The sequence below is a fragment of the Amia ocellicauda genome, chromosome 8 (assembly GCF_036373705.1).
Source record: "Amia ocellicauda isolate fAmiCal2 chromosome 8, fAmiCal2.hap1, whole genome shotgun sequence".
In the NCBI taxonomy this organism is placed as follows: domain Eukaryota; kingdom Metazoa; phylum Chordata; class Actinopteri; order Amiiformes; family Amiidae; genus Amia; species Amia ocellicauda.
Genome location: NC_089857.1, coordinates 11,960,810 through 11,988,645, shown reverse-complemented (window position 1 = coordinate 11,988,645; position 27,836 = coordinate 11,960,810). Strand labels below are relative to the sequence as shown.

General features: G+C 39.4%; 1 protein-coding gene across 1 annotated transcript; it reads right to left on the bottom strand.

Moving 5' to 3' along the window:
* golph3a (golgi phosphoprotein 3a) lies at positions 1–23,435 on the bottom strand. Its single transcript, XM_066712044.1, has 4 exons — positions 22,987–23,435; positions 7,257–7,388; positions 5,153–5,267; positions 1–2,208 (listed from the first exon to the last, which is right to left on the bottom strand). The coding sequence occupies exons 1-4, from the start codon at positions 23,197–23,199 to the stop codon at positions 1,784–1,786; spliced, it is 885 nt and encodes a 294-aa protein (XP_066568141.1). The 5' UTR covers positions 23,200–23,435; the 3' UTR covers positions 1–1,783.
* Between the last annotated feature and the right edge of the window lie 4,401 nt (positions 23,436–27,836).

Below are 27,836 nucleotides of genomic sequence, written 5' to 3'. Positions count from 1 at the left end.
TTTCAGGCACTTTCAAGATCTTAGTTTATTGTATGGTAAAAAGCAAGTATGCAGATTAGGGATCCCTTTAATTTCAAGTCTACAGTTATACATTATCTAGTATTTTTCACTCCAAGAGCATATTAACAAAAAACAAAAAAGGTCAGATACCTGTAACCCACAGTCATGAGTTAAGCTATAACTCCAAAATCACTGTCGATTTATCACCCCATGTATTATATACATTAAGTGAACATAAGCTACTGTAAAGCAAGCCAGAATTAGAGGTAACAAGTTTTGTTTTTTGTTTTTTTAGAAAAAGAAAAGAAAGAAAAATACTTTGCTGAATGTAGTAACAAAAGGTATACGTGATACAAAATGAGTAAAAATCAGCATTTCATTAAAGACAGCGAATCATGAGAAACTAAAATTCATGCAACATGATGTAGGAGCAGGATACGAGTTGTATACATGAACGTTCGCAGTGAAAAAGTCACCTGCTTCATAAAAGGGAAAGTTCCACTCGAGAAGGAGAGGAAGAAAAAAAAAAAAAAATTGGTCAAAGGCTTCCTTTACACAGTCATTATTAACATCATCCACAACTGTACACTGGGGCAAATTTAAAAAGTAGTCATTGGGTGGAGTACCTTTACAGAGTATCTCAATGTTACGCCAGAATGACATGCTGTTTAAAGACCTGCTGTCCACTGTTAGAGTTTACAAAGATGCAGGCCAGGTGCATTCTGGTCCGAGAAATCGGCTATTAGGACAGGGGTGTGAATCTACAAGAAACTATTTACAGAATACACTGGAATGTACCCACCCCGTGATTGCTCCATTTAAATAGTGATGTTTAGGCAACAGACAACAATGTTGGCTAGATTTATTATTTCAATTATTTAAAAGTTATAAAAATAAACAGATTAGAGATTTTAAACAGTATGACAGACCAACGCATAGCAGAAATCTTCCTCACATATGAAAGCGAATCACATTGTAGGTCTTTCGGGGTCATTTATTGATCAATCAGCTCTTTGAGAAGGGACACATAATCACACCGGTTCATTCAGATCAACAAAAGCAAAAGCTGGAAAGAAAAATAGTAAATTCATAAACTAGTGTTTTGCTTCATTTTGATGCACAAATGCAATGTTTTCCTGTAATGCAAAGAGGTGAATTATGAATGTCCTGTGCTACACAAGAGCATAAACACGAACACGGTCCTCATGTGGCCCTTGCGCAGAGTAGGTTACTATATACAAGGGGCACTTGAGCTAAAACGATGCCGCAAGTCTCCAGGACAGGTCACAGTGGGGTATCTTGAGCTGTACAATGCACAAGTGTAAGGGAAATGGCTGTAAGAGGTGGTGGGGGGGAGGGGTTGAAATAAATAAAAAAAATACCTGCAATGTACCAGGTTATAACTGCCATCCATATTCCTTATCTAGGTTTCATATCAGTCCCCTCAATATTATAATGTTCAGAAAAGGTCACCCACACAGTGGATTTAACACCAGACTAAGCTTCACCTTTATATAAAAAACAAAAACAAAAAAAACAAAAAAAAACTGGTTTCAAAAGGAGTCAATGTGAGCATTCAAATATGACATATCACAGGGAACATGGAGGGAGCAGGACGACTGAGGAGGGGGAGAGGGAGGTATATCTACAAGCAAAGAAAACACCTCAAAGAATGATAACGCTGCTGAGTTTGGTGACCCATAAGAACACAGGGCGGGGGAGAAACTACATGACATTGCAAGGTTTTGAATGAGATATACCAGTCCGCTTTTCTCTGAGATACCTATTTCGTAAAGGCAGCCACAACGGCCCAGAGGACTTCGTTCGTGCCGGTCTTCATACTTTCCACTTCGGGGTCTAAGTCCAGCAGCTGGCGTACTCTTTTCATTGCCAAATCGTACTGGTCGTCCAGCAGCGGGGCGAAAGCGTTCTCCAACACGTCGGAGGAATGGGCCAAGAAAATGAGGGCCAGCAGGCGTTTGTCCATGCGGTGGGGGTCGTTCACCCACTTCTCCAGCACGGCCTCCTGCACCTTCTTAATGAGGCGCTGCTTGATGTTGTTGTTGGTGAGGGGGTGCGTCGTCATGTCAAAAAGCAGGAAGTTCTGTTTCTCGGTGGTGAGCACTCCCTTCTCCACCAGGTTCTTGGCCAAGCGCTCCCGGACATTCCTCAGCTGATAGTGTAATTTTAAGGGGTTCCACGTCTCACCTGCAGCGTTAAAACAGCGGTAAATTAAAACACTTAAGGAGTGGAATGGCATGGAAATGAGGTGGCCATGCCCGAGTGGGTTTCAATTTCAATCTCACTGCACTCAGACTTCGTTCTCAGACGAACCCCTCCAGAGATCACTAATATGGTTCACAAGGGGCACGACTGAATATAATTTCAAATCAATTCCACAAAAATATGAAGAAAAATCAAATGCCTAAATACAGTTTGCATACAAAATAAATACAAATGCACATGTACGTCCATCATAATGTACATTTGGGATTTCTTTACTTGGAATGCATTCATTGAAAGTTTTATAGTTTACTAACAAGGGTCTGTTATAAAGGTGGGAAGAGTCGATTGCAACTCAGTAGATGTAATTTTATTAATACTATAATAAGACACCTGTGTGGTGCTGGGGATGAACCGAGTGATGCCACGTGAAAAATGTTTCAAAGTTATGGTTTCTTTCGTCTTTAACAGCCAAACTATGTGCATAAATGACGATCTGACAGTAAATTAGTCTATCCCCCTTCCCCATTACAATACAGCCCATTTGTGCTGAGGTTATTAGTGTACATCGGACAGACTGATTAATTGCAGATTATCAGAAAACTACTTCAGCAGATGGTAATCTACTTATCTAGACTTAGGATAACATGGCCTTCCATACTTAGGAGAAGAGTCCCCAGGCTTTAATAAAACTCACTGAACAGTTTCTAGAAAACACTTATCCTTCATTTAATCATTTCAGATGCTGAAAATACTCAAATGTTCATAATGACAGAATTACACGATTCCAGGGACTATAGGGTGATCTGAGAATTTCTGGTGACCTTGCTTTTGAACATTTCTTGCAGACATAATACATCCCCCCCTCTCAACACACATGAAAGAGCTACAAAACGAAGAACCTCAAAACATAAACACTGAGCTTGCAACCATGTAAAAGAGGTTTGCTTCAAGGTCTTCTGCAGCTGGTCTAGAATGATGTTTAGTTTAGAAAACGTACTCCTCTAGACAGTACAGCAGAATGAATCATGGCATCTCATCGTTTCTAATTTTAATCTTGAGGGGTTCAATCTTTCAGATTTCAATTGTTCCATAATGGGAAGGAGACTTTTTTTGTCCCTGAAATACATGGTCTCTCTGGGAGCCTCCATGAAGAATCAACACATCCAGATGTTTGACAAACCTGCAGACCTTGGAGATGCAGCTGGAGGCTGGGTATGACAAGCCCTTTGTGTCAGAGTGCCTCTCTTTCTGTGGGATGATTACACTGAGATGAATATAGTCAAAGTGACCTAACTGATGAAGGGGGAATAGAAAAACTAAGGAGGTCATGATTCAGTTTCACCAGTAAAAACTGAATCTAATCGTGTGCCACTTCTTTGAATTTGAAAATAATCCCTAAAGCTCCACCTCCCTGCCATTTCAATGTCACCTTTGACCCATCTAAGAGCAGTATATAACTTCCCATCTAGACCAGGGTCCTATCAGTGGCTATCACTATTCACTGACTTACTGAACATGTATCACAATTATCTATAGGTAAAATCAAACTATTTGACCAATTTAAGGAGAGATAGTCAATCAAATAAATGAGACTGATGTGATGAAGCAATGTTCTTATACGACACTTCTGTGTCTTATGGTTTTTCATCTTAATTGAAGACGAAACACTGAGCACTTATTGGATTTAGCTTTAAAACCTAGCTATTATATAATTAAAGTCACATGAAAACCATTTTTCGGTCAAGGATAATTGCTTGGGTACTCAAATGTTTTAAAAACTGATGTCATACTTTTAAAAGTACAATTAAGCTTGAAAAAAAAAGTTAAAGCACATTCTCTACCAGTAGGGTAATAAACATTTATTCAATATATGTCATAAGGTCAAGTTAAAAAGATTAAATAAAAGTAAATTGAAATAGCGCCATCTTGTACAGAAAATAACAGCCACTATAAGACATGGCCTCTTGAATGTGTGAGATGGATGAGAACAGAAATCTTAACACTGAACCCACGGCACATCCTCAACTTTTGTTTATAGATTAAAGCTAAATAATTAAGCTACCAGCTGTGGAGCCATCCAAATCAAATCTGAAATGAAGCTGCCACCGCTTTCAGAATGAAAGTTGGAAAAAAATTCAACTTCACAGCTTGGTTGCTTAACTACATTGCTTTGGGTTTTTATGATAAAGTGCATCTGTATGAGGCTAGGGTGCTGGCACTGTAAATCCCCGTTCAAACATGGAATAAGAGGCACGTGTGCAGTCAGTTCCCAAAACTGTAAAAACATGCATATTAAGTTGTGTGTTTGTGTATCCTGGAATAATCTGAAGTGACACTTAATGGAGCACACATTCTCTCTGCATAGCATGCACTTAGAGTGGTTTAAAGGATTGTGGAGAGGGGCTTAAAGTCAGAGATTGATGAAGTAGGTGAACTGATAACTTTTAAAGCAAGTGTATGCAGTAACTTCCGTTGTTCACTTCCTGGCCATTATAAAGTATACAAATACATATCTCTATCTCTATATACAGAAATATATATACACATATAGTTTAGTTTCTTTGCAGTCCAATGCAACTTCCATGCAGTGCAGCAGGGTTGTATTGCAGGCTGCTGTCTGCCTGAAGCTGCCAATATCACCAGCAACTGCAGGTGCAGTCAGACCAGCAGTAGCCTGGGGAATATAGCCTTGCTCCACATACTCCCTGTCAAAGTCATCTCAACTGAGTGGAATAAAATGTCAAAACTCAAGATGTGAGGAGTGAAAAGACAACTACAGGCCCTTCGAACACATGGTAAAGCTACACCCCGCCATATTTCCAGACCCTGTTTAGGGTAGTGTAGCAGTGTGTTAGGTGGCGGGGGGTTCTGTCTTCATACAGAACTTGGTGAAGCATCGGCTAGGGGGAAGGGTGCTTCTACTTACCACTTAGCAGCTCGATCCAGCTCTGCACCGTTTCTGGCGGCTGAGTCTCTTTAATGTGTTTCAAAGCCTCATCCAGCAGCACGTCCCCGGTAGGAGCATCAGACTTACAAATCACCTAGCAACATCAAAGACCAACCTTAGATTTTAAAAAAAGACAAAATTGATTTGGGAAAACATCATATTTTGTAGGCTTTAATGTTTTATGCATGTAATTAACTGAAACTACAGAAGGAGCTTAATAAAAAAAAAAAATGAAACTAGCACATCAAAGCTAATGTGGATCGCTTCTTGTGCTTTAAAGTGTTGCAGGTGAGGACCCAGCTGACCCCAACTCTGCCTTATTTCACTAGAGGGTGAGAGAGAGGGGGAGAGAGAGAGAGAGAGGCAGGCCTTGGCTAGTCACCAAGCTGCCTGCATCTACAAACATGTCAAGCATGTTTTTATGTGGCAGATGTGCGGCTGACACTCTGGTGCTCAATATAGCCTGCATGCTTGTTGCTGTATCAGACCCAGAGTGGGGAAGACTGCCAGGTGCTAACAGCTTGGCGCAGAGTGCACTAATGATGTCAGGAACACAGCCAAGGGACACTCTCTTGATCTCCACACTGCAAAGCTGGTGTTATACACATTCAGCCATGCAATATAAACCTAAATACAAAGTCAAAGCCTGGAGTCTGTCCTACAAAGCTCTCTCTCTCTGATCAGTGGGAGAAATTTGTTTTTCTTGCTTCTATTTGACTTCCCTCAATTCAGCATTCAAGATATAGTTAACTTATTATCATTAATAAAATAATATGGTCTGTTACTGAGAAATGGCAGTAAAGGGTTTGCTGCAGAAACATTTCAGCACATTACACCAATTGGAAATCATCCTTGTTTAATACATAACTGACCAATAGGACAGATAAAACTAAAAGGCTTCATAAATGTCAATTTGAAAGCATTTTCTCAGGCTAGGAGAAAGTGTGCATCATTAGATCATTTTCATAAAGCAAAACTACATAAGCATGAGACAACAGGTCACAGAGCTCCCCCTACTCCCCCTTGTGGGACAAACGTGCCATGTCATAGCTCTTCAATGAAGTTTATGGAGAGGCGAAATAAGTTAAGGGGGGGAAGTAAAGTAAATGAGTGAAGTAGTCATTGGATTTGTTCTTGTTTTCATATCAATGGTACAATCATTACAAATAATGCTGTACTAAAAAAACTTGTTTAGTTTTGTTGTGTAAGACTAAAATTAACTTCAACTTTTGGAATTAGATGCTACTAAACATTACTTTTGTTAGTTTACTAAAGTTTGTAAATTCAAAAAAAAACAAAAAACTGAACACCTATCAAAAAAAACAAAACGATCTTGTGTGTGATGTATATTCACAGAGATTGAAGACACGATCCAGCTGATCAATATTAGACTCAGAACATGGGAGCAGAACCTGAGCTTTGCTGGGAAAGGATCAAAATGACCCATTTATGTACAGTGTAAATTGTTAGCACGATGCACTGCAGAATTGTTTCTTGAAAATGTGTTACATTTCTACAAGGAGCAAAATATCATGTCTATTTTAATGACACTAAAGTTACAAATTACTGCCTAATATTTGCATTTAATGGAGTTTAAATTGTAAAGGCATTTCCAAACAAATAGCTCTTTTTCTATAAAAAAAAAAAAGTCATTTCTGGTATTTCTGCCTACAATTCAGGTAAAAGTAAAGCAAATTATTTTCCTGTTAGGACTTAAGGGAAGTCACTTCTTCCAGCACTGTATACTGCCACAGTGACACTTTTTCACAGACAAGTTATCAGATTTAGTCAGCATCTATGAAGAGAATGCATTCCCTTTCAGATCCACCATTATTAGAATGGAAAATTAACTTTGTTGTTATGGATCTGTATACAGTGACAAGGAAATATGAATCGCTGTTCACAAGCTTCAATATTAATTAAAAAAAACTCAATACATTGGCAAAAAATATGCTTTTATTGAAGCATGCAAAACTTAAACATGGGCCACATTTTGTATCCACTGTGAAGTGAACTGGGACTCCAGCAGAATGAATCGCTCTGCAAAGTGATAAATAATGGAGTTGAAGATATTCACACAAACCTTTCTTGCTAGTAGACTTTTCCTCCTCATGCCGCAGGCCTCTAGTTGCAAACGCCCTCTTAAGGCCAGCTCAATAAGCATACAGCCACGCAACCCAGAGGAGATGCAGTCGTTCCAAAAGGATGTGTAGCCCTGCAAGAAAATATACATACATAAATAAGTTGGGCTTTTAATAGACTCAATCAAACCAAAAAGGAATGTCATGAAACCAAGCTGGTAATAATTAACACCACAGTAACTAACTGACCACTTCTACTTCTTCTCCATTCATCTCCATTCCCCTTGACTCCACCAGAATTCCCCATAGCCTTCCACCCTTGAGTACTCACTCTTTATGTGCAGAAAGTTGTGTGTTAATGAAACCTTGTGAGGCGCCTTGGATAAAGGAGTGTTTAGTAATCTTTTAAAAATTAAGTTAAATGAATACATACACTCACCTAAAGGATTATTAGGAACACCTGTTCAATTTCTCATTAATGCAATTATCTAACCAACCAATCACATGGCAGTTGCTTCAATGCATTTAGGGGTGTGGTCCTGGTCAAGACAATCTCCTGAACTCCAAACTGAATGTCTGAATGGGAAAGAAAGGTGATTTAAACAATTTTGAGCGTGGCGTGGTTGTTGGTGCCAGACGGGCCGGTCTGAGTATTTCACAATCTGCTCAGTTACTGGGATTTTCACGCACAACCATTTCTAGGGTTTACAAAGAATGGTGTGAAAAGGGAAAAACATCCAGTATGCGGCAGTCCTGTGGGCGAAAATGCCTTGTTGATGCTAGAGGTCAGAGGAGAATGGGCCGACTGATTCAAGCTGATAGAAGAGCAACTTTGACTGAAATAACCACTCGTTACAACCGAGGTATGCAGCAAAGCATTTGTGAAGCCACAACACGTACAACCTTGAGGCGGATGGGCTACAACAGCAGAAGACCCCACCGGGTACCACTCATCTCCACTACAAATAGGAAAAAGAGGCTACAATTTGCACAAGCTCACCAAAATTGGACAGTTGAAGACTGGAAAAATTTTGCCTGGTCTGATGAGTCTCGATTTCTGTTGAGGCATTCAGATGGTAGAGTCAGAATTTGGCGTAAACAGAATGAGAACATGGATCCATCATGCCTTGTTACCACTGTGCAGGCTGGTGGTGGTGGTGTAATGGTGTGGGGGATGTTTTCTTGGCACACTTTAGGCCCCTTAGTGCCAATTGGGCATCGTTTAAATGCCACGGCCTACCTGAGCATTGTTTCTGACCATGTCCATCCCTTTATGACCACCATGTACCCATCCTCTGATTGCTACTTCCAGCAGGATAATGCACCATGTCACAAAGGTCCAATCATTTCAAATTGGTTTCTTGAACATGACAATGAGTTCACTGTACTAAACTGGCCCCCACAGTCACCAGATCTCAACCCAATAGAGCATCTTTGGGATGTGGTGGAACGGGAGCTTCGTGCCCTGGATGTGCATCCCACAAATCTCCATCAACTGCAAGATGCTATCCTATCAATATGGGCCAACATTTCTAAAGAATGCTTTCAGCACCTTGTTGAATCAATGCCATGTAGAATTAAGGCAGTTCTGAGGGCGAAAGGGGGTCAAACACAGTATTAGTATGGTGTTCCTAATAATCCTTTAGGTGAGTGTATATACATGCACATACACAGTGGATGTATAGTTTTCAAGTGTCCCCCTTTTTCATTCATGGTCAAATACAGGCGACGTGTAGAGCTGTCTTTCATTACTCGGCAGTCGCAGGTGTTCAGAACACATGAACAAAGAAATCCACACACTATAGTTTGGGAGTTTCAGATACTTACAGTTTAAAAACCTACACATAGCATTTCCACACCACTTGACAATACACATGAAATTCTGCTATGAAATTTCCCTTTAGCGAAAGCACAGAAAACAAAGACAGACACCCACTTCACCTCTTCAATACCGTGATTATAAAACATTAAGAATGACTCCCATGTCATGGGAATACAGAACAATGGAATTGTATTCTCCACATTTCAGGGTTGATACACGAGGAGATGAGAGTGCTCCACACAAGAAGAGCTCTTCTGACCTATTCTGAGCGGATATAGTTAACTGTTCTCTACGGTGTACAGGATTACACAAACCTACACTGCTCATTATAATGAACATCTTCCTTCACGGTTGCTCTTGGTTAAGACATTTGATATTTGCAGTTCCTTCCATCTGAGGAAGAGCCTGCTGACCTCGGCCTTGTCCAGCACTTCTTGGTATGCAATGGAGTGGTTGTCATGGAAGCAGTCAGTAACAAGTGAATAACTAGTGAAATCTCAGCTATACACCTACATAAAGCCCCAAGGCTTGTCAGATTCAGGGAACCTAACACAGAAAAGAAACATCTTACTACATTTAAATGTATCCGTGTTAAAAAAACAAAAAAACGTATCTTTACTACCATTCTTTATTTCCCTAAATTGTTAAATGGAGCAGATTTTCTATGCTTCCTTAATTGTGAAACACAAGAAGAATCTTTACATTGAGGAAGACCCAATTAAACCTCACTGGAGAAGCAATGCTTTAGGTTGACCTGGTCCTAGCACTTCATCGTTGCTCTGAAATATGTCTGGGGACAGTGCGGAGATAGGCCTTTAATTACTGCGGTCCATTTGATTATCAGACTGACGAGGTCATGTGAGGAACTTTACATATCTGCAGTTCTTGTGATATTTTAAAATCTAAACGTTAGTTATAAAACCTAGTTACGTTAGTTTCCAATGAAATAGACCAGCTGTGATTTTTGTTGTACTGGACATATTGCTGCTATTCATTGAAAGCAAAATACAAAACTAGAAAAACATATATATATATATATATATATATATATATATATATATATACACACACATACACACACACACACACTCACCTAAAGGATTATTAGGAACACCTGTTCAATTTCTCATTAATGCAATTATCTAACCAACCAATCACATGGCAGTTGCTTCAATGCATTTAGGGGTGTGGTCCTGGTCAAGACAATCTCCTGAACTCCAAACTGAATGTCTGAATGGGAAAGAAAGGTGATTTAAGCAATTTTGAGCGTGGCATGGTTGTTGGTGCCAGACGGGCCGGTCTGAGTATTTCACAATCTGCTCAGTTACTGGGATTTTCACGCACAACCATTTCTAGGGTTTACAAAGAATGGTGTGAAAAGGGAAAAACATCCAGTATGCGGCAGTCCTGTGGGCGAAAATGCCTTGTTGATGCTAGAGGTCAGAGGAGAATGGGCCGACTGATTCAAGCTGATAGAAGAGCAACTTTGACTGAAATAACCACTCGTTACAACCGAGGTATGCAGCAAAGCATTTGTGAAGCCACAACACGTACAACCTTGAGGCGGATGGGCTACAACAGCAGAAGACCCCACCGGGTACCACTCATCTCCACTACAAATAGGAAAAAGAGGCTACAATTTGCACAAGCTCACCAAAATTGGACAGTTGAAGACTGGAAAAATGTTGCCTGGTCTGATGAGTCTCGATTTCTGTTGAGACATTCAGATGGTAGAGTCAGAATTTGGCGTAAACAGAATGAGAACATGGATCCATCATGCCTTGTTACCACTGTGCAGGCTGGTGGTGGTGGTGTAATGGTGTGGGGGATGTTTTCTTGGCACACTTTAGGCCCCTTAGTGCCAATTGGGCATCGTTTAAATGCCACGGCCTACCTGAGCATTGTTTCTGACCATGTCCATCCCTTTATGACCACCATGTACCCATCCTCTGATGGCTACTTCCAGCAGGATAATGCACCATGTCACAAAGGTCGAATCATTTCAAATTGGTTCCTTGAACATGACAATGAGTTCACTGTACTAAACTGGCCCCCACAGTCACCAGATCTCAACCCAATAGAGCATCTTTGGGATGTGGTGGAACGGGAGCTTCATGCCCTGGATGTGCATCCCACAAATCTCCATCAACTGCAAGATGCTATCCTATCAATATGGGCCAACATTTCTAAAGAATGCTTTCAGCACCTTGTTGAATCAATGCCACGTAGAATTAAGGCAGTTCTGAAGGCGAAAGGGGGTCAAACACAGTATTAGTATGGTGTTCCTAATAATCCTTTAGGTGAGTGTATATATATATGAATTGATCAACGATCAATATTTTCTCTTTAAATCGAGCACTTTTGTTTTGTCTTCATTATGACACTAGAAGCGCCAACATTTCGAACTACCTACAAGAATCAAAACCGCTCATTTTAACTGATAGCTCTATAAACGCTGTGGTATAATAATGAAAGGTAAAATCAAATAAAACTAGCACAAATGGAGTAGGGTACTTAAAAGGAAATATGAACATAAAACATTAAAATGATTGGTTTAACTAACATCAAAGCACTTTTTTCCTAAACGTCTATACTGCAGTCAAAACAAAGTGTTTATTTGTGGTGTAATCACTCAGTGTCCACTCAATCAGTTGTACAGTTGTAAGACGACACTTGTAATGCTATACACTCACCTAAAGGATTATTAGGAACACCATACTAATACTGTGTTTGACCCCCTTTCGCCTTCAGAACTGCCTTAATTCTACATGGCATTGATTCAACAAGGTGCTGAAAGCATTCTTTAGAAATGTTGGCCCATATTGATAGGATAGCATCTTGCAGTTGATGGAGATTTGTGGGATGCACATCCAGGGCACGAAGCTCCCGTTCCACCACATCCCAAAGATGCTCTATTGGGTTGAGATCTGGTGACTGTGGGGGCCAGTTTAGTACAGTGAACTCATTGTCATGTTCAAGAAACCAATTTGAAATGATTCGACCTTTGTGACATGGTGCATTATCCTGCTGGAAGTAGCCATCAGAGGATGGGTACATGGTGGTCATAAAGGGATGGACATGGTCAGAAACAATGCTCAGGTAGGCCGTGGCATTTAAACGATGCCCAATTGGCACTAAGGGGCCTAAAGTGTGCCAAGAAAACATCCCCCACACCATTACACCACCACCACCAGCCTGCACAGTGGTAACAAGGCATGATGGATCCATGTTCTCATTCTGTTTACGCCAAATTCTGACTCTACCATCTGAATGTCTCAACAGAAATCAAGACTGATCAGACCAGGCAACATTTTTCCAGTCTTCAACTGTCCAATTTTGGTGAGCTTGTGCAAATTGTAGCCTCTTTTTCCTATTTGTAGTGGAGATGAGTGGTACCCGGTGGGGTCTTCTGCTGTTGTAGCCCATCCGCCTCAAGGTTGTAGGTGTTGTGGCTTCACAAATGCTTTGCTGCATACCTCGGTTGTAACGAGTGGTTATTTCAGTCAAAGTTGCTCTTCTATCAGCTTGAATCAGTCGGCCCATTCTCCTCTGACCTGGATACTGGATGTTTTTCCCTTTTCACACCATTCTTTGTAAACCCTAGAAATGGTTGTGCGTGAAAATCCCAGTAACTGAGCAGATTGTGAAATACTCAGACCGGCCCGTCTGGCACCAACAACCATGCCACGCTCAAAATTGCTTAAATCACCTTTCTTTCCCATTCAGACATTCAGTTTGGAGTTCAGGAGATTGTCTTGACCAGGACCACACCCCTAAATGCATTGAAGCAACTGCCATGTGATTGGTTGGTTAGATAATTGCATTAATGAGATATTGAACAGGTGTTCCTAATAATCCTTTAGGTGAGTGTACAATGTGTGTGCTTTTCAAGCACATTAAAGACTGTAGACAGGTGATGTAGAGATTGAACTTGATTTGTGTTTATGCAGCTAAAATGCCATAGGCATATTTAATACATAGATTTAGGGAAAGTCACAAACAGGTATGCACAGTGTATTCAGGAACAGAGAAATTCAAATAAAAATAAAATCCGTCAAACTTACCAGCTCAGCGCTTCTAGTGCGAGTAACACAAGATATTATATCAGAAGCACTACAGTACAGTATCTGCGCACAAACTGGAGAGTTACAAGCCACTAAAGGGAAAACTACAGTCTGGATTCAAACTGGATTAATAAGGAAACATTGAAGACAAAGTAAATGATTCCGGTTTCATTTGCAAGCTTTTGCAAGGGAAGTGTGAGTAGTTTACAGCAGCCTATCATCTGTGCTGTAGCGATTATAATTTAGTTTGCTGATTATCATTAATGTTCGTTCAGCATTGCTATACTGTAATTTCAATGCCTAGTAGAATTTATTAAAGTATTACTGAGTGGCAGAACCACTTAAAGACTGTAACACTTATTTTAATGAGTACCTGATTAATCTACCGATCAATCAACTAATGCCCATTGATTAACCGATCAAATATTTTAAAATTGACTGACAGCCCTAATTTTAATTTATATATATTCAGCAAAAGGACAAACTTTGGAAATGTACTGTAATAATTTGCAGAGTCTCTCTCCCAGTGATTACATATGTCCATGCTAGAATTATATGGCCTCCAAGTAATGGAGCTAAAGTTGTGCAGTAATTGGTCCTTTACGTCTGCTGTAAACTGACACTACAACAGCCTGGAATTTGTACCTTCTTTTACTGCAGGTTTATTGTGCATGAGATCCACCAGCACAGCATGCTGTCTCTTCTTTTCTTAGCTCCAGTTAGGGTAATCAATGAAAGGGGAGTTTTAGAGAAGTGTATATAGACTTATAAAGTCATGCATCTATTTTTGGCTGGAAAGGTTGATTTAATCCACGGTTAACGAAAAGGTGCTCCAATACGTGGCAAGTGTCTGGGAGTCCAGGAGGCTTTCACTCTTCGCACAAATGGTACTTCAAGGTTCTTCAAACCTCCTCTAATCTATTTTAGTGTCACAGCCTATTGCTTATCATTAGAGCAAGTGGCAATCCAATCAAACTTATCTGGTATAAAACATGACTAATATACATCACATACAGTTTGAGTCAAAACAAACAAAACCACTGTAAAGAGAATTCACACAGGTTCAGACCATGCTATATCTGGGCATATAGCCTCCTAATGTGTAAATTACACAATCACTGTTGACCTCTGACACAGTGTGTATGTTATTGGTGCCGAATGTTATGCCCCTCAGTCAATGAGTCAGAGGGGATCTTGAAATGAGAACATGATTGAGAGTCATGCCACTTCAAACAATTCACTCACAATCAGATGGCTGTCCTACTACTACTGGGCCACACCCTGTAAACCCATAGCTTTGACCACCACATTGTGGGCAGATATTTCAAACATACAACACTATGGACTTAAATGACAGCCCCGGATGGTAAACAATCGGGCATTCACATGAGAAACCACAAGGGGGTGTTGTCAGTCAGGCTGTACAGTACTTGTCGCTCTGGTGAAAGTGTCAGGACTCAAGAATATAATCCTGACAATACTGGGAAAATGAAAACTACTGAGGCTGCAATCATGGATAAAAAAAAAAATGATCAAGGAGAAGATTCAAAGGTGGAAATGAACAATTTAACAAGGCCACATGTACCTCTCTATGAATATTACTTGTGTAATCTTTGAAGATACAGCAAGGGGAAAATATATATTTTCATGAATTATTAAAATCACATTAAAAGCACTAGAGGCATGGCAATGTACTGTGCAGGTATAAATCATTGCTTCCCATCTCACCTGAAAACAAACATCTGCCGTTTCTCGCTCTCGTGTCTACCCTATATACTTTACACATCTAAACTGCTACTCAAATGCAAGTCTAAAATGTATCCCCTCAGTAAGAGCAGTGCATTTTAACACTGGAAATTTATCAGATCCATACATTATTAACTTTGGCTGCTGCTTTACCACCTAGCTCAGAGAATAGAGAGCACTTTGGTAAAGCGGTGTAAATCATGAGAAACTGAAATGTAGTTGCAAATGCAGGTCTTGCACTGAATTAGATCTTAAACAATAAAGGAGATGCCAGTCTGAATGTTTGGTAAATGGACTGATGGATGGATGGATGGATGGATGGATGGATGGATGTTTAGATAAAAATAAGATCACAGACCTTCACCTAGGGAATGTTCCAAAAAGACTTCTGTGAGAGGAACTCACTGACCTGTCATTCCCACAGGGATACAAATATTCCTTTATATGTATTTTTTAAACCACAGCTTCTGTTTTTTGTATCGGTTTATGCCATTAAATAATGCAGTCACCGCAAATGAGGAAGAACACTTACACAATCCATTTCAATGTTATTGAGGAACCTCCCCAGAGACAATGAAATATGAACTAATGAGTCAGCAATACTGACATTCATTACGACAAGAGTCTAAACATGATCAGTTACCTATGGGGGAGTGGTTGAAATTTACTTCAGGGTTAATCCCTCTACCCTTTTCTCGCCTGTTCATTTCAAACAAATGTAAACAAGTGCCGATACACATGAATGGAATAAGGGAATAAGGACATATAAAAAGGAAAATCTCCCACCTTCTGTGTACTTCTGTTCTTCTTTAAATTATTATTTAAATGAATGTGTGTGTTTGTGTGTGTGTTTGCTTAGCACACTAAAATACTTCTGGAGGGGTCCGAGAAGGTTTAACAGAGGCCTTGGGGTGTGGGGGTAATGCAGCAGTCGGTGTTTTCTTTGCCTAAAGGCACATTATGATTCTTCTGTGGCCACATCCTTTAAGACATCCAGTCCCTTCAACCAGTCCACAACATGGCACACTTGGAAATACCTCAACAGAAGGCATGTTACTGTGTGTGCAAGAAACGCCTAAATGCAGGGCTGCACAAACAGAGAACATCACCCACTGATGAAAGCAACTGATGCAATCAAGTATAATTACATCATGTCCAAAATGAATCTGTTACAAATACTTTTTCTGAAACAGTACTAAATGGAAATGCTTATAGGCAAATCTAGCATCTAGACTGCTCTTGGTAGTGATACATGCCACTGGCTGGCAAGAGCTGTAAACACCATATTCACTGATCAGTGCCACAAAACTAAATTTACCACTGCACAAGCCTAAGAACATAGACAAAGACAGAACTTGCACAAGTGCACAATGTAATACAGCCTAGCCCACAGAAGTGTGCGTGTATAAATCTTGAACCGTAAACCTGAAAAACTGTCTAAATTGCACGTTTCCCATGAACTGCTCAAAAGCATGAAGGTCCAAATATTTTCTGTGATTTGTTTACCTGAGATAATTTGGGAAAATGAAAGAGGTCTAGTGCTCATGAAACTGTCACACGGTCTAGTGAAAAAAAAGAGCAACAAAACATCCTCGATATTGTAGACTGCCTCATTTCCCTAACACTCGTAACAAATCAGTAATCCAGTAAAAAATAAACATGTTCATGCAAATTAGATTCTGTCCTATCCTGAACAGGAAAGAATAAACATCACCCTTTATATCCTTTAAGCTGATGTTTATTGTGGTCCGAAGTGTTTTCCCCTTAAATTCTCAAATATAAATAAATGTTTGTCAAAGTTATTCAAAAGTATTTTCAGTTTTTTACCAGCGGATGGTGACATGAAGATTGTTCTGCTCTTGGAAACAGGCTTTCACAATGCTCATGCAGGAAATGTGTTTATAAGGAACCAAATTACACAGATACTACATAAATAGGTTTATTTAATTCCAACACATAGCAAGTTCATGGTCAACAAACTGCTTATTATGGAGGCTGGCAGAATATCAGTCCAGCGGGATATTACACACCAGAATGGAGATGAACAGCAAAGCGGAGTCAATAATTCAGAGGCAGACATCAGATCATCCCACTTCAGGGTGAAAACCTGAACTGAGGTTTATGGTCCTCCATACGACTGGGAACCTGCACACTTTCAGACATTTTGATTGAATGGAACTGCGGTCAGACCAGAACAATTGCACGCCGAGTTGAATAAGATTACATCAGAAACCCAAGCTTTACAGCTTGGCACACAAGCTCAGTTGACAAATGAGGCTCAAGCCATGTTGGTCACTATGTGGCCAGCTGAAGAATCCTGGCCTGGCTTTAATCTTATTCGAGCCCAACACCACACCAGAGGTCGCGAGTCCTCATTCCAGCCAATGAATGCCATAGCCCAGATTACGCATCGGCAACCTCCAGCCTGTACAAGCATAACCTGTAAGCTTAAGTAAGGCCTCGGTGGGACCAATACCAGAACTCTGCACATAACTTAAAGTATTAAAGTCTACATATGGCCCACCTGTAGGCAAAAGTTCAATAAACAGCCTCCAGCATGCTGTATGTTTGGAATTGGGTAGTATCTTATTTCTTGTGGGATCCTCCCGAGCGAAGATGGTCTACGAGGAAGTGAAAGGCCAGGGTCACTCATTTCGATTCATCTACTATACCCCAAGAGTTTCTAATATTTTAACTAGAACACACGCCATTGGACAGGGAATCGAAGGAGCTCTGTGACGTAAATAAAGTCAGTGTGCTTCATTAAAAAGCAAGAGAGCAAATCCATAATTTAATAATCTTTCCTGCCAAAAGAGAAAGAAACCTAAAAACCTCTCCCAGATCTTAGGTGTGGTCAGACACAGCCACACATTGGAGTGGCTCCTGGGCCCAAACACAGGAAGCAGCATCATTTCTCCCGCCCACTTTTGTTTACTGCTTCAAGACTGTGGTGCACGCCAGCTTACTTCAAGAAACTGCTTCATGTAAACACCATTAATCAAAAGGTTAGAAGCTTGAATGGGATTTGTTTTTCTGAATGAAGGCTTATGGATATTGGAGATGCAGGGCAACTTCCTGAACACGCTTGCGTCATTTATAGGATAACGTGTACGAGATCACAGGCTGCGTATAACAAGTTCAAAAGCGGCATGAGTTCTTCAAGAATACTCAAACCCTCTGCTCTACTACAAACCTTGGTGCTGGAGGGACGCCAGCTCCTCTGGTTTCACATTCCTCCTTTACTGCAAAGATGTTTCAAAAACCTTTTAACAAAAAAATAAAAAAATAAAAATAAAAACACCCTTTTAGCACAGCTGCTGGTGTCTGACTCACTAATCCTGAAGAGCTCTGTGGCAGGAAAGCGGATAAGCACTGGGTGCGTAGTCCAGTGCCTCTGAATGTCATGACAGTGGCACCCTCTTTGTTGGCAGTACTGCAGACGCATAGTAAGAAGCAATCCACTTACGGCACATTTACAAGCCAAAGGTGTTTGTTGTATGATCTTTGCATCGATAAAAAAATTTAGAAACTTGACTGGCATGCTTTTTGGCACTTTTTTTGTCATCATCCTAATATCACTGAGGCATTTGGGTTCATGTCAATATGATGAAAACAAATTGCTTGTTAAGACAGACCCACAGTGACAGATGGTAAACATGATTAACATACCCCAGTTGAGTCAGTAATGGCAACGTGAAGGAATAAGAAATAAGACCACTACTTAAGACTGCTCCTTTTTCAATGCATGGAGTACTGAAGTACTGCAATTCAACAATAATTACAATTCATTCCCACAATACCTGCTACAGTTGCCGTACTGGCACAGGAAAACTGGCATGGATGAAGAATATTTTAATCAAATTGACTGTGCTTGTGCTAGCGAGTGATGCAGAAAAAGCATGCATTAGAACCAATAATATCAGCTACCTAAAAAAAAGAAACCTAATCTTGTCAACCTCCACTACCTAAACTCTCTTGAACAAATGTTATTTAATGTTATTAAACTATCCTTGTTGATGTGTTGTACAGGCTCCTAGGCTACTTTGCATTTGTATCTCTGGTGTCATTATGTAGCTCGTTTCATTTGTTTTGGTTTTTTAAGTAGGTCGATGGTGTGTACAGTCATTTTAGTATCAGATACTCTGCTCAGGTAAATTAGGTAATCAAATAGTGCAGCTATACAAAATTTAAAACATTTAAAACAAATACATAATATATTGGGTTACAAACACCAGTATTAACATTTATTACATTACATGTGATTCATTTACATTTTTATTGAAATAATACTCGGTCATGTAAGGTTGTTATATGACTTTATACAATACTGGTTACACACTGTCAACACAAAAGGGATTTCACAGAAGGCAAACTTCACTGCTTGGTCACACAACATTATTGAACTAGACTTGTGAGAAGAAATTCCCTCCTGCCATTACAGTAAACAAGGCAAGCTGGAATGATCAAAAGCATTGATCCCTTCAATAGGTGAGGTAATATTTTGCCATTAAGCATCGAATAGGTTCTTAAGCATGCATTGTTTTCTGACCAAGTGTTTTGTTATCATGTAGTTACTTTTATTTCACTTCTCCTGATGCTTTCAATAAATCAAAATAGATCACAGCAAAATATCAGCATATGCGTGAACAGTGGAGGCCACAATAACAGCAAAGGATTACTACTTCTGAAAATGATAAACCTAACCTCTTTGAAACTCAAACTTACTGGCTGTCAATTAGTGCTGTAATGTTTTTTCTACATTAAACATGTTTAAACTGTTATACTCCATTTGATAGCCTATTTATTTCAACTGTTATGACCACAATTCTGCTTGAGGGGAGAAGTGCCTTCACATCTGACAGTATAAGGTTGTTTTAACTTAAGGTCCTGTTCTACTACCATTTTAGTTTTACTCTAATATTAACAGGAACAGTATTAGTTGCTGCTGGATACTGGGTTGGTTTTAAATAGGTTCAATTGACTGGAATAATATAGGCCTCCTGGCTGACGGTTTTGCTCCAAGCCAGACTATGTTTGATTGCATAAATGACCATGTACTCACAGTGCATGTAAAATGTACCTCGAATACATAATACATCCATGCTATGAACAGACCCTGTTGAGGGTAAAGCAGACTGGCCTACCTAGTTTCACTACACAAATTAGAAACATCATAAGCAACAGAATTAAAGAACTGAATCGATGGAAAGCAGAATTATACACCGGGTACATGAGGGTCTGCACACTAGACATCTGAATCTGCTGAATCTAGATCAATCAACTAATGGATATATTATATGATCATAGTGGATTATGCTTTATGGTAGTTTGAGGGGAAATACATGAATGCTTGTAAGTGGAGTAGCCTTCATGTCGGATGGAACATATGGGGCGGGGGGATAGTATATAACATTGTCAAATAAGTAGTGGAAGCACCCAACCTTTTTTTCTTTTTTTGACAGAATAACACTTTACTGTTTTGTCTTTCTTCATAAAGCACCCAGCAAGTGCCACTGTCATGAAGTTACCCGTGTTACAGATCATGAGAAATCAATATGCTGTATGAAGTTTAAAATCCCAAGTAATCTGCAATACAGTAAGTTTAGAGTGCACATGAAAGTAATATCTGCATGAATATATTCGATTTAAAGCAAAAAAACATACATACATACATACATACATAACTACACCCCACCACCCCACTCTCACTTGAATGAGAAGGAGAGATTCATCAGTGCATCATTTTTTAAGAGGTACATAACCCTTTCGGTAATGAAGAAGGCAACAGTTTGTATACTGACACACAAGACATCAAGCCTATCCAATAAGCTTCCTCCCCTTCTCTCCTTAAAATAATATATCTTTACTTTGTCTCACTTTACTCATTTGTTTTCAGCTCTTGTCTACATCATGTTTCTTCACATTGTGGAGCACAAGCTTAAATGATTTAGAAATTTGCTAAACATAACTGCCATTCCTGGCCAGCAGAAGAACGGACACACTTAGACATTTGAGAAGGGAGCAGTCACTCGGCAGAAAGATGTAACAACGACACGAGGGCCTGTCTATGGAGGAGGGAAATCTCACTCCGTTCAAAATGTGCAGGGGAATGTAAAAGGCAGCTAATGAGGAAAAAGTGAAAACTGGATATCTGGATATAGAATAAGGAGTAGCCATGGTTTTCTGGAAGGAGAGCTGGTGTGTGGGACTAGCATGCCCAACAGTAGAGATGGCAAACAAAGATTAGAACTTTGGGTGGGAAGAAACACTGTAGGCACATCTGTATACTTAATATTTAACTTTTTCAATTCTTGTTTATTTGAATATTAACATATTATATATTCCGGTCGGTGCAGCTCGAAACTGGTTGGGCAGCTGATTTGAAACTAGACGTTCCTTTTCTTCATGGTAGGATTCAAGTGGATAACTGTGCATTAGCAGAAGTGAGATCACAATGATCCATGGCAGGGCCCTGTCTAGATGCCAAATATAGCCTATTCTCTTTGTATTCTTGTTGCAGCAAGACTGTAATTCCTGTGCAATTTTCATCCAACTTTCATCCAAGACTTCAGACGGGTTCCGAGTTTTCTTGTCCACATACCTAGGGAGTACATTTATCCCCGTCACCAACTTAGACACATACAAGTGCAGGTTTCTCAACCATGTAAAACTGCCCTTCAGGATGTGGAAAAGTAAACTAAACAGATCAAAACAAATCTCCAAATAAACAAACGAAACCACACGTTACACAACTAACACTGCACAAAAGAACGTTATATTATGGGAAGACAAGATCCTGAGCAAACCTTAATCATTCTTAAGCAGTAAATGCAATTGTTTGACTTAAACTTTAAACTGCAATGTGAGCAAGAAACGGCCTATTGTTCTGTTACATAGAAACTTGTTCTCATTTGAAAGCAGTATTATCGGCTACTGCTTAAATGATTGCCAAACAGATACAGAAAACCATCATTACCATGTAGCCAACTCTTTTGATTTGTTTTTGCACTTGTGGTCTGCAGCTTATACATTCACTTTGGGTAGCTTTTTATTTAGGGACAGTAAAGATTTCGATTTACCTCAACAACTCTCATACACGTCCAGTGAGCGCCTCCATTTAGAAATCGCCAGAAAGGGTTTGACATGGAGACGAGTTTCCCATGGCAGACACCGGGTGTGATCACTTCTTTCATGTCATTTGTCAGTGGATGACCTCCATAATTAACCAACAATCTTAATACAAGCCTCTGGCTTTAGATTTTTTTTTCATGTTCTTAGTGACAGTTTAAGGCCACAATATGAATGGTGAGATAATACACCATTTTAAAATTGGGCATACAAAACACCAGCCATATTGCTAATTATAAACTCAAAGTTGACCACTGCTTACATACAAGCTTAAGCATATCTTTAAAATGCTGTAAAATGTAATGTGGTAACGGTAAACCAGTTCCAGTGTCACATGCTTAAGCATTAACCTGTTCAACCGGTGGGAGTTGTACTGTACAGTCAAACCTTGCATGACGACTCTGCACAATACTGTCCTGTTATGTTGTATGTAATTGGTGATATAGCTGCTATATAGCAGGCTGCAGTTGCATTGCCACTACACAACCTGGTACAGCATGTTGACAAAGACCGTCAAATCATAATGATGATGATCATACTAAAAGAGTTGTATTATTAATAATATGTCCAGGGTAAAATAATCAAGATGTCAATTTCTTGAAAGGAAACCCAAAATAATTATGTTGAATTACCAATACCAATTACGATACGTGTAATTTCAGAGCAAATGATCCACTTCGTCTAACCGTTTAAGTGACCCGTTCATCAGCTATTGTTGGACACTTGCATTTTATTGTGCATCATTATCTCCCTCCTGTATCCGTTTTCCAATCACTTCTGCAATCGCGATGTCTTTATATATATATATATATATATATATATATATATATATATATATATATATATATATATATATATATATATACGCGTGTACCAGTGCTAACTAATACATGCAATACTGGCGTCTTAAATTGTGCTATTGTAATTGTCAGGGCTCGATACAACGCGTTTAAATAAAGGAAAGTGTGAAACCTCTCTGTCCTTCAGCCCCAGGAGCAGCACTTCCTCCATCAGGGTGAGCCGCGTCTCTTTGGAGTCTCCCTGGTCCTCGTCCTCCTGGTCCTCCCCGCGGCGGGGCTCGTAGGCCTCGTCCCCGGAGCCCCTCTCCTTATCGGCTGCGGCGCTGCGAGAGGCCTCGGTCCGCCTCTGCACCAGGCCCGAGCTCCGCTGGGTCAGGGAAGTCATAGTCTGCAGACAAGTCCTAACGACGGCGAAAACACCAAGATCCCGCTCTCTTCAGGCCTGCGACGAGACTGTCTGGAGTTACCGGTGCATAAATGGCCCCCGCTGGTGGTTTTATTCCCCTTTTCGCATTCAAAGACCTAGTGACAAATATCCGAGACGGCCCAGTTCGCGTTTCTCCCCCTTCTTCTCTCTGCCTCCACTCCTTCTTTCTCCGTCTCTAACTAGTGGATCCAATATGGCGGCGAGCGGTGACGTCAGCAGTGGATGTGGCACTCCAGCCACCCTCAGGTAGGGAAGAGAGACTGGAGAACAGCTGGCCAGCCAAGGTAATATTGTACAGTTTGTTGTATTACTACTTCATTGTTTAAAAACAAACAAAAAAAAAATGTGTTGGCATGAATGAAATGACCAAGTCCACTGTTTTGTGTATAATATCATCACAAACTCTGAATATTTGTCCAGTGCAATGGCTGAAACCATGATCTAGCAGCCCAGTGTTTTTTGAGAGGACCTATTAGTATGCAGGCACCCTGGCTTTGAGGTTAAATGTATATTGAGATTAAAATCTGTCCATTCAACAGGGGGATCGTGCAAAACGATGTATAGTTTATGTAGGATAGTAAAAGCTTTAGTTAATGATATCCTTGTAAAATGTTTACAGTTGTGATATAATTTCAAATACATTCTCATGCATAAACCATGTTTCTCTTCTGTAACGTTCAGTCTTCAAACAGTCATTCTATGTTTTCAGGAACAACATGCAATTGCCATTTGTTGACTGGAATCTCTCTCAACAGTTGCAATCAGCTGAACCACAAACCCATGATTTGCCCTCTTTAAAGATTAAAAACACATTGTGGAGGAGAGGTTTTCCCTTTGAGTATTGTTTTTAAGTATATATTTTTTTTATTAGCGCTTCTTGCTGAAGTGAAATGGAACAATCAGTATTCTGCTAAATTTATTTTTAAGATCACGAAAGGAACAAGGAACCAACTAGATATATTCAGTATGTAGAATAGTATTAAAATATTGCTGCATTCATTGAAGGGTTATATTTGGGCCTGAGACTGTGACAGATTGCGTTCTCATTCCACTTGAAGATTGTAGAAAAGATAATCTGAGAAACACCTAATCCTGTCAGATGGCACAGTTTTCATTCTGAGCCCAAGTATTTTCTTGTTATATCTATATTGGGTATTGATATGGATTGCTGAAAAGTGTCATTTTTGTCAAAAGTGTCATTTTTGGAAATGTTTACAATCCTTTTCAGTCAGCTATATTTCTCTTATACTTTGACAACAATTGCACGCTTGATCTGGGTTGCCTAATTATGTGGCTATGAGGAGTATACTGGAAATAAATCAAATAAAAAGTAACTGAAATATTTTTCTTTACCAATTTTAAGGTGTTGTATTACACTGTCTGTCAGATGGTATACTATTGTAATACATAAATAAATTGCTTTGCTTTTGGCACCTTGAAGACTTGTTAGTGTGATTGACATTGTCTTTCAGTCCACTGCAAGCATAGTTTAATTTGGCACATCTTCATATAGAAAGCCTTAAGCCTGAATATGGTCTAATGAAAATATATATTCTCATACAGAAATAAAAATATTATTAAACATTTCTGTTTGTGTTTAACATTTCTTAAACCTCAATCTGGATAAGGGTGTCTGCCAAGAAATATTATTATTATTATTATTATTATTATTATTATTATTATTATTATTATTAACTTATTCTCCCTGCAAAAGGGACAGTGAAGACAAATGCCAATTAAACATGGTAAACACAGGTGTATAGTCTATAGATTCTGCTGTAGAAAGGCAATTTAGCTTTTTAATAATGTACTCTGGTATCAACAACAATGTAATAAATAAATAATAATAAGAAGAAGAATGTTGATAATAAAAATGGCAAACTACAATTTAGGTGGGGGTAAAATGTATCAATTTAATATCAGGACAAAAACCTTCATACTCACGTATAGTTGTTGTTTTAAAGGTTTAGATTTAGATTTGAACAGCTCATACTTTTGTTCACTGAAACACCAATTCACATCTATAGACAATCCAGCCTGTCCTAACTGGCTTCTGCTGCTTTAGCCAGTCTGACCCACGCCCCGTCACAGCAGTCCTGCACACAAGCACACAATACAGAGATACTGATGTACTGTCTCTTATGTGTACACTACTGCTAAACGTTCCTGGCAAGACACTGCTGTGTTATTGTAATTAAAATGCAAATTCAGTGTTTTGTAGTTGTTATTAAAAATACTCTATATTTTCTCTCTTACAGTCATTCTGAGGCAGGTTGGATGTGAAATCTCTCATTGCAAACCGAACCCTGTCTAGCAAGTTGTTTGGTTTCCAGCTGATCCAGTTACAGTGGGTCACATTGGGTTAAGCCCCGTCCTGCCACAAGGGGGCACAAGACTCTTTCTGCAGCTGCAAAGTAATGGTTCATGAATTTAAGGACCTTCAAAGTTGGTAAATGGTATTCCAGCTGTTTGATTTCAGTTTGAAAATATGCAAAGTACACTTTATCTTTATTATTATTATTATTATTATTATTATTATTATTATTAATAGTAGTAGTTGTCTGCTATGTGAGAACATGTCTTGTTCTCTTGCAAGATCTTTATTCTTTTTATAATGATGATGATGATGATTTTCAGTCAATCAACTTATTTAGAGGAAATCCAGATGGTGAGCCTGCGACTGATCACAAAGCTGTTGATTTCCTGATTACTAGCAGTTATATTTCCCACCAGAAGGGGCATGTCATAAAAAAGAGGGGTACTCTTGTCCCTTCTTATTAGAGCAAGCAGTAATGCAGAAGCAAAAGGCAACAAATCATAAAGATACAGTTTTATATGGAGTGTCAGTCTAGGGAAATTCCACTAGACTTCAACTTGTTTTATGTCTTAAACTAAAAACTCTTATCTCAACCCAGGATGCAGGACTTGCTCGGTGACTGGTTCCCAGGGCTTGTTCCCCCTAATTTCAGTTAAATGTGGCAATTACAAATGCATGCAAGGCAGCCAATAATAGGACAGTGTCCTTTTCATGTATATAGAAATGAACATACATAATAAGCGATGAGATTAGCAATGGTTATAGATATATTAATCCTTCAATTATTACTATTATAACAAAGTTATGTGTAGGTTTGAGCTGCACATTTCCAACCATAGCTGCCCTTTTTATGTTTTAATAAGTACATGTCTCCTGATTCTGAATAGCTGACTGTAAGTACTAGTCTACACTGTTTGCTTTTATGGTTTTTAAACATGAGCTGAATGACTGAGATGTTGGTTTCAGTTCTGCTTTAAAGCCTCTTGCTTGTCAGAGCAGTGTTTTCCACCCAGAGTACTACTGAGGCAAATGCATTTATTCAGAAATTAAGTTGCTTTCATTTTTACAGCAGTACAGAGGGTCTACTATGTGGTCATCTATGGAAATAGTTTCCTAATTGCAGTCCAGGGACTGATGAAAATCCTTGTTTTAATTCACAAGAGATTAACACTATGTGACCATTATAGCTCCAGAGCTAAAAAAGCATTTTACACACTGCCAAGCTGATAAAATCCCCAAATACCTGCTTATATCCTTTAAGATAATGTTAGTAAGTACAGTGAGGGAAAAAAGTATTTGATCCCCTGCTGATTTTGAACGTTTGCCCACTGACAAAGAAATTATCAGTCTATCATTTTAATGGTAGGTGTAGTTTAACAGTGAGAGACAGAATAACAACAAAAAAATCCAGAAAAACGCATTTCAAAAAAGTTATAAATTGATTTGCATGTTAATGAGGGAAATAAGTATTTGATCCCCTATCAATCAGCAAGATTTCTGGCTCCCAGGTGTCTTTTATACAGGTAACGAGCTGAGATTAGGAGCACTCTCTTAAAGGGAGTGCTTCTAATCTCAGCTCGTTACCTGTATAAAAGACACCTGTCCACAGAAGCAATCAATCAATCAGATTCCAAACTCTCCACCATGGCCAAGACCAAAGAGCTGTCCAAGGATGTCAGGGACAAGATTGTAGACCTACACAAGGCTGGAATGGGCTACAAGACCATCGCCAAGCAGCTTGGTGAGAAGGTGACAACAGTTGGTGCGATTATTCGCAATTGGAAGAAACACAAAATAACTGTCAGTCTCCCTCGGTCTGGGGCTCCATGCAAGATCTCACCTCGTGGAGTTTCAATGATCATGAGAACGGTGAGGAATCAGCCCAGAACTACACGGGAGGATCTTGTTAATGATCTCAAGGCAGCTGGGACCATAGTCACCAAGAAAACAATTGGTAACATTGTTGAAGGTTCGAGTTGCCAAACGTCAGCCTCGAAACCTTAATGACTTGGAGAGGATCTGCAAAGAGGAGTGGGACAAAATCCCTCCTGAGATGTGTGCAAACCTGGTGGCCAACTACAAGAAACGTCTGACCTCTGTGATTGCCAACAAGGGTTTTGCCACCAAGTACTAATTCGAAGGGGTCAAATACTTATTTCCCTCATTTAACATGCAAATCAATTTATTAACAACTTTTTTGAAGTGCGTTTTTCTGGATTTTGTTGTTGTTATTCTGTCTCTCACTGTTAAAATACACCTACCATTAAAATTATAGACT